An 8,257-nucleotide genomic window follows, 5' to 3' on the forward strand; every position below is an offset into this window, starting at 1 on the left:
GGCGTTATCAGAGTTCAAGAACACAAAGTTAGTCTGCCAAGAGGCCTGGTGTCTGAAACCAGCTCCCCGCAGAGCATGCCCTTGGAGATCCTGACATCTTCTATTCTGTGGACATGACCAAGATAGCATAGATGTCAGTCACTGAGATAGGAGTGTTAACTTACTTGGAATGTGGGCATGGAAAAGCATCTTTATCTGATACTCTTTGGGAAGACGAGCCATTTCCATTGGGTTAGGTAACAGGAGTGAACATTTTTGTAACATGCAAAAAGAAAGGCTCACAGTTTCATCAAGTTTTTCTTGAAAGATGGCCAAATGATAGGCCAAATTCCAAAGAGCCCAAGATGAGAATAAGATCATTCTGGCTGGAATGGTCCTCTTATCATGTCTGATGGAGGACACAATGTCTGTGAATGTGTGTAGATGCTAGCCTGTTGTATGAAGGCAATATATACATTCATTTCTTCACCCACTTTTGCCTTTGGCTCTTCCAACCATTCATTAACAAAGCTTGTTTTGTTACAGAGGTGCAAATGAAATTATAGATTTTAAATTGTTTATTATCAGTGCAGTAGAAACCCAAGGTCCACTGGGATGAAAGAGTTTGGATTTGGCTGATCTTGGGCTTTCCTGGCAGAGCCGTGGTTATGGAAACAAAAGTCCCTCACCAGTCTCAGCCAGGGTTCAGTCATCAGAACTTCCACCAGAAGGGGTATCCTGGGGATGTGGCAGGAGTGGGATGGAATAAGGGTAGACTTATACCTATTTCAAACTGCTTTCAGCTTGGTGCATGACCCAGCAGCTGGGCAGAACATAGCTGGCAAAATTCCTCCTGAACAACATTTGGAATCGTGATAATCTACATCAGCCTAAGTGTGATAACTTACACCAGTTTTCTATAGTTAGGATTGCTCTGTACTGTATATATTCTACTGGTAAAACTTTAATATTTCCCATCACCTGCAATATACTGTTTTTGAGTGGAGACATTTCACCCATTTACCTACAAATAATCAAATGTACAAAAATAAACCACCCCAAAATCAAGAACCAGAGCTCTAAATATAATACTGCAATTCTGCTGGAGAAAAAGAGTAAAATGTTCTTGCTTAACTCATGAGTTGAGGAATACTTTTCTGAGAGCTGCTTTGACATCCTTATTTCTTAAAGTGTAGACTATAGGATTCAGAGTTGGTGTAACCAGTGTGTATAGGGCAGCAACCACCTTGTCTCGCTCAAAAGAGTAGCTGGAGGCTGGTCGTATGTAAGTATAGATGACAGTCGAGTAATATAAGGACACAACAATGAGATGTGATGAACAAGTGGAGAAAGCCTTCTTCTTCCCTTCAGAGGTCCTGATATTTAAGATTGCCTTAACAATGAAGCAGTAAGATAAGCATGTTATTAAGAAGTCCCCCATAGCAAGAAATATGTCTGCTGTGAATACCCAGACTTCATTGATTCTTACTGGGCTGCAGGAGAGAGCCAGAAGTGGAGGAATCTCACAGAAGAAATGATTGATACCATTGGGGCCACAGAAAGTGAGCCTCATAATCAGTCCAGTGTGAACCCATGAGTTTGTAATGGCGATAAGGATCACCACTGTGGAGAGTGCTACACATACTGTCTTGTTCATCATGATGCTATAACGCAAGGGGTGGCATATAGCTACATAGCGATCATAAGCCATGACAGTGAAGAGCACCATCTCAGCTCCCAAACACCATGTGAAGGAATAGAGCTGGGCTATGCAGCCAGAATAGGAGATTCTCTTGCTAAAAGTTGCTATGTTTGTCAGCATCTTGGGAATGATGGTGGAAGTGCAGACTATATCCACCACAGCCAAATGGAACAAGAAGAAATACATGGGTGTGTGAAGTTTGGGATAAGAAAAGATGGCAGCAATGATTGCTGCATTTCCTATCAGGGCAACTATATAAATGGAAAGGAAGAGAATGAAGAGGAAGATCTGCAGCTTTGGATGCTCAGAGAGGCCCATCATCATGAATGTGGTCACACAGCTCCTGTTCCTTACTGCAACTTGGCCACATGATCTGTTAATGCAAAAGAATGTCCATGATAATATGAATCAACAACTATGAAAAACAAGTGTAGTTAAAGTAATGTTTTATATCAATAGACAGTTGCTTTCCTCCTCCTTTTCTAACAACATTCATTTCACTTCCTTTAAAGCTAACTGTTATATTGGAACATCTATATTAAAATTTAAGCATTTTGGCACTGCTGTTTTTTAAGCTCACATTTATTATTAAGAATTCTAGCAGCATGGAATGGCTAGAAAGCACAACAGCTATCATAAACATTGTTTTGATATATCACCAAATAGTAAAATTTCTATAACTCACAATATATTTTAGTGATGTCCTGCAAGGACTAAGACAAACGATTGCTTCTTATGAAAAGACCAAAAGATAGTATATTTACATGTCATCAAAGTACTGCTTTTCCATGCTTCTGTTCTCTTACTACTTAGGTTAGTTTTGCTACCATAGAACACAGATAATGCTACAATGCACTCAGTGGGCGAGAACATGCCAATATGAATGTGTGGAATGATATATAGGTGACTACAGAGAGAACAATTCCCAAAGCAACTCCATACTGAACCCTAAAGGAACAATTAAAATTTTAGTTTGTTTATGAAATGACATCACACAAATCCCCCCTTTCTCTTCGATTTATCATTAAAGTTCCTTGTTAAATTATATTTTATTGCAATAAGGATAACAACCCCTCTGACGATTCATCAGAACATTGCATCATTTCATCCCCGGTGTTCCCCAATCAGAGCAAATGAAATGAATGCAGCTCCTGGGACTGACCTACTCCCAATACTTTCCTCACATTCTCCCCCCAGCCCACCCCATATCACCATAACAAGTCTCTGATTGTCTAACCTGTTCTACATGGCCAACGTAACATTAGAAAAGTTTTTGTGGCACGTTTTATTTTCTTATCATAATGTACTACAAATTTTGAAAAATGGTTTTCTTTTTCTCAATAGCTTAGATAATATCTTTCAATATATTATCATCAAACTCAGCATGAGAGTTCCTGAGGTGGGGCCTGTGGCCTTCATCAATATTTGGATGCCTGGTGCCATTTAGAATCAAGATGGTGGACCAAAGGTGCCAATTTCCAAGGAGGAATGGGGGGCTGATGTCACAGAGTGTGTGATGTCAGGATGTTGGGAGTAGCCAGGACGGAGCCAAACACAGTGGCAGTGTATTGACAGTGCGGCTTCAATGGCCATGAGGACTCCTGCTGCTGCTGCTGCTGCTGCTGCTGCTGCTGCTGCCACCAACACCACCCGGGGGCTGCTTTCCTGTTTCTTCCTCTCTAGGAGCAGCAGGAGGAGAAGGAGCCAGTTGTGCCACACTTGGCTCTGTGCTTTTTCTCTTCTGCCCCCTTTAAACATGGGGGGGGGGTGCCAAAAGGGCTTGGTCCTTAGGAGATGGCGCTCCTGTGGTAGAAAGCATGAGTTGGGTATGACTTCACATGATTCGGGGCATGCAACGTCAAAAACAAGTCAATTTTGATGCCACTGAAGATATTGTTCCCCATTTGGTAGAACGTCAACAAATTTGATATATACATGTTGAAGGAATGGGTTTCCAAAACCCAAAAACTGACTGTGCAGGCAGTTTTTAAACTGCACCAAAATCCCCATTTCTCCTTAGCTAAAATGCATAAACTTCAGCCGTTGAGCAAATGCAAAACAAGAGCACAGCGCTCTCCCTTATCAGTTTGACGGCAAGACTGGCCTTGACTCTACCAGTAGAACAGACACAGACATATCTTATGTTCTGAACACAAATGATGCAGAGACCCAAGTCTGGGACTAACGCCAGAGCATGTTCTCGGAAGTAGTGACCTCTTGCTCCAAGATAGGAGTAGGAACAGGAATATCCTTTTATGGTCAGGAGTGCAGGAAGGAAGATCCCTTTATGGTTGAGAGTACCAGAGCAGGAACATATGTGATGTCAACCTGTGTACGTACACCGACGTGGTTGGGCTCCTAGGGGAGGAGTGAGAGGGTGCCTGGAGGATATATAAACTGCATGAAACCTGTCATTTCTTTGTACTTGCTGTGGACTCACCACGCAAGTGCCTTCTGCTATCCGGAGAGCAGAATAAACTCTTTCTTTGAAACAACCTCGGTGTCATTTTGACTTCCTTCCTCCTGTCCCGGAGCAACGCAGACCCAATCGGTGAACTCTAAAAGGCTACAGGGGTGCCAACTTGAATAAAATGGGGGGCGGGGGTGGCAGGTAAGCCCTATCTTGCATACCTGATGACAAGACACAGCACACACAAACACCATTTGGATGGCAATGCCCATCAAGTTTGGGGGGACCTAGCCAGTCCCTTCAAATGTTTTATTGGGGGGTTGAAGGGAGCTTGACCCCTAGGAGTTGGTTCATATGATACACATACAGCCCCCAAACTCACAAATGTCTTTTAATTTCCAGCACCAGGAACTTCCCCCAGTAGTGAATAAGCCTGTTTTCTATAAAAATAATACCACCAAAGTAGTTGCAGGTCCAGGCATCATGCTCCACAACCCCCAACCCCCAGATAAATAAAAGACGACTAAGTCTGGTTTGGATTGAAACAGGCCACAACTTTATTGAATACTTCCGGCCCACCCACTGGAAATGATGCGTAGGTCAACCCAGGCGAGGATTCCTAAGACTTATATGAAATAGGTGGACCCCCACAGGGACTGCTGTCTGTGGGAGTACCATAAGCCTTGGCCCCACCTGGGCACACAGACATGACCACTCCCTTCAGATCTCTTTATCAGGATACCCCAGCATTTGGAAGGGCAGGTGGAGACTACAGCCTTCCCTCCATCCAAGACAAAGAATTGTCCCAATGCCCCAACCACCAATCGAGCAAAACAGTCACTGCCAAACCACTCACATCTGCATTCAAACCCTGATACTTCCTTCAATGTCTGCCAACCAAATATCATTTCCTGTGGAGAATATGTGCATGCCATCAGGCCTAAACAGAGTCTCTTCTGAGAAAGTAATACTGGGGTGCTGGATCACCCAGCCACTTGGTTGCAATATGCGGCACCTAACTGCACAGCTAGTCCTTTTCCAAGCACAATTGATTCCCACTGGGTCTGGGTTGCACCACTGTCATCTCTCAAGCATATCAGACCAGCCAAGGCATAAGCCAGACAGCCTGTTTTCTATAAAAATAGAACCACCAAAGTCATCGTAGTAAAAACAGGAATAAGAGCAACAATGGTATAATTTCCTTCCTCCCTTCCTCCATTCATTCATCAAAATGGGGGCTAGATGAACCTGCCTTTGCCTAGGTATTTTCAAAATAAACCTGTAATGTCAATTTGTAAATTAATGCTATGACTGTTGATAAGATCTTTGAAGGACAATATAAATTTCTAGATTTCTCTCTCTGCAGATGGAAAGAAAACAAATCATATCTGTTGCTTCTCTACGTCAGAACTTTGGTGTCAGAGAGTGCAAAAAAGAGGTGTGCTGGGAGAAGCTGTCTATACACAGAGTCCAAAAGTTTCCCACTCTCCTGATCTGTCATTAAAACTAAAACTATTAAAAAATAAGCTGGTGTAGCTTATTTCCATCCCAGAGATATATAACTCTCCAAAACAAGGACTAAGTGAGCCTGGGCTTTACATGTGATGGTTTGACTAAATTTCATTTCCCCTTCCTCAGAGTATTATTATTGCTCTGTTAGTTACACCATGTTCCTTTTGCCTCCTCCCCCCCCCCAATAGTACCTTGGAATGCACTGGGGTTTAAATGTGTTAATGAACAGCTATCAATTCAAATGGGGGATAGATATGGGACAAGAGATCCCACTAGATACTTTGTGGGTTTGAAAGCATATCTTGAAGCAAAACATCTACAAAGTAATATTTAGATGACACTTAATTCCTCCTATAATTGATCTTATATATAGGGATCAAGCAACGTATGGCAAAGGTTAAAAGCAAGAAATGACAATATATTACTGCAGATTTTACTGTTGTGCAGTTTGAAGTGAAAACTGACTCATTTTGGAAATGAAAACTGACTCTTTTTGGAAATGAAGCATTGTCAACATTGAAATTTGAATTATAAGTGTATTTGAAAAATGGGCTAAATGTTGACATCCATAGAATGAATAGAACAAATCCTCATCATCTTCCACGTGCCTCAGAGTTCCTTCTCCCAGTGGCACCATCACTTCAATTAAAGTAAGATTTAAAGGTAGCTGATAGCTTTCCTCGAAAGCCTGTCTACAATGAGATCAAACCAGTTTTCATCAGACATCCAACTTATAGAAGGCAATTGGCTCCAAGTTATAAAATACCAGCAACGATACAAAAGAGCAAATAGGGATGAAGGTAAATTTTTCATGTTACTTAAGAGTTTCTTCATAATGTAAATTGGTTAATTATTAAAGGATAATAAATGACTTGTAATATGTGGCTTGACATAGTATTTCACATAGCATTTTGCAAGCAATGATTTTTCACACAATCACTTAAATCTCTGAAGTCTAACTTCTTGCACAAAAAATGTCCACTTGTTTTCAGATACTCACATTTATGGAAAACTTTCAAAAAGTGGTGGAAAGATTTAGGCAGCATATTCTTACTAATGTTGATATTTACCGAGGATGAATTTAAAGATGAAACTGGGTTATTTAGGCCTTATTTATTTAGTATTTATTTCAAGGCTTGGCAGTCCATAAGAAGCTATGGCTAATATTAATACAATTTAGGTTATAAAGATCAACTAACAAGTTATTTAGGCCATAGTAGATGCTGCTCTTTAATGAAAAGACAGCCAATTTAATAATGAATGAAAGTATATTGTTAGCCATGAGACTCAAAATAAGTTTTTATTTTTTTGTGATCTCAAATGAAAGAACAATTGCTTTGCAAATATTTGCCAGCTGAAGAAAGAAACTGCCAAATCTCTTGTGTGAGTGAGAGAGGGAGAAAGTGAATGGAAAAACTTAAGTTTCTATCTGGATAACCAAGTTAACACAATTTGCCTGTCTAGGTCTTCAGCATCAGAGATATTGACATGAAAAACAAGTCTACTGCTATGGAGTTTACACTGGTCAGCCTAAGCAGCTCCCTAGAACTACAGACTCTTCTCTTTTGGGTATTTACATTTATCTATGCTATTGCTTTGGCTGGAAACTTCCTGCTCATCTTCACCATATGCAGTTGCAGAAAACTCCATACACCCATGTACTTCCTACTCATCAACCTGTCCTTAGTGAATGTGTTTTCCATCTCAGTTACAACTCCTAAATTGCTCCAGACTCTTTGGACTCACACAAAGACCATCTCCTTTTATGGCTGCATCACACAGGTGTATCTATTCATATGGGCTTTAGGAACAGAGATTTTTCTTCTCTCATTTATGGCTTTTGACCGCTACGTTGCTATCTGCAATCCTTTGCAGTACACAGTCATTATGAGGAAGGAAGTGTGTTTTGGCATAGCAAGTGGAGTATGGGTTGCTGGAATGGGCAATTCTGCCATTCACACTGTACTTGTGCTGCAACTGTCCTTCTGCAACTCCAACATCATCAACCACTTCTTCTGTGATCTTCCTCCACTTTTAGAGCTCGCAAGCTCTGACACCAGCCTGAACGAGACTATGGCTTTGGTGGCAGATGTGATATTTGGGATTGGAAGTTGTGGGTTAACCTTAATATCCTATTTGTTTATCATGAGAGCTATCTTTAGGATTCGTTCCACTGAAGGGAAAAAGAAGGCTTTCTCCACATGTTCCTCACATCTCATTGTAGTCAGTTTTTACTTCTTCTCAATCATATACACATATATCCGGCCATCCTCTGACTACTCCCCCGACAAAGACAAATTTGTTTCTCTCCTTTATACAGTGGTACCCCCTGTTGTTAATCCCCTTATATATTCACTAAGAAACAAAGATTTTAAAGAAGCACTCAAGACATTTCGTGGAAGAAGCAGGCTGCTTCCAATACTCCAAGAATGAACTCCATATCCTTTTAGAGCAGCATTCTTAAAAATATGCGAACTGAAAGAAAAGGTTGACAACAGGATATTGTTTATGTTTAGCTGACGTAAGATGTTTCAGATGACATATTTTGTACTTGAGAATCAAACATGGTGCATAAATAACAAGCACGTTTTAGGAAGCAATCTATTTTAGGAAACAACTTAAGTATAAGCTCCCCTGAACTCATTGGTATTACT

General features: G+C 40.9%; 2 protein-coding genes across 2 annotated transcripts; one reads left to right on the forward strand and one right to left on the reverse strand.

Moving 5' to 3' along the window:
- Positions 1 to 1,114: 1,114 nt before the first annotated feature.
- Positions 1,115 to 2,471, reverse strand: OR13G1 (olfactory receptor family 13 subfamily G member 1; the record flags this gene model as incomplete). The annotated part of the gene is made up of 2 exons (XM_081885106.1): positions 1,115 to 2,054; positions 2,446 to 2,471. 2 exons carry the CDS (start codon positions 2,469 to 2,471, stop codon positions 1,115 to 1,117), a joined length of 966 nt encoding a protein of 321 aa, XP_081741232.1.
- Positions 2,472 to 7,091: 4,620 nt separating this feature from the next.
- On the forward strand, positions 7,092 to 8,036 carry LOC309354844 (olfactory receptor 13G1-like; the record flags this gene model as incomplete). The annotated part of the gene is made up of 1 exon (XM_081885109.1): positions 7,092 to 8,036. The coding sequence occupies one exon, from the start codon at positions 7,092 to 7,094 to the stop codon at positions 8,034 to 8,036; it is 945 nt and encodes a 314-aa protein (XP_081741235.1).
- Positions 8,037 to 8,257: the final 221 nt, after the last annotated feature.

This window comes from Podarcis melisellensis, assembly GCF_964234715.1.
Source record: "Podarcis melisellensis genome assembly, chromosome: 13".
NCBI classification, from domain to species: domain Eukaryota; kingdom Metazoa; phylum Chordata; class Lepidosauria; order Squamata; family Lacertidae; genus Podarcis; species Podarcis melisellensis.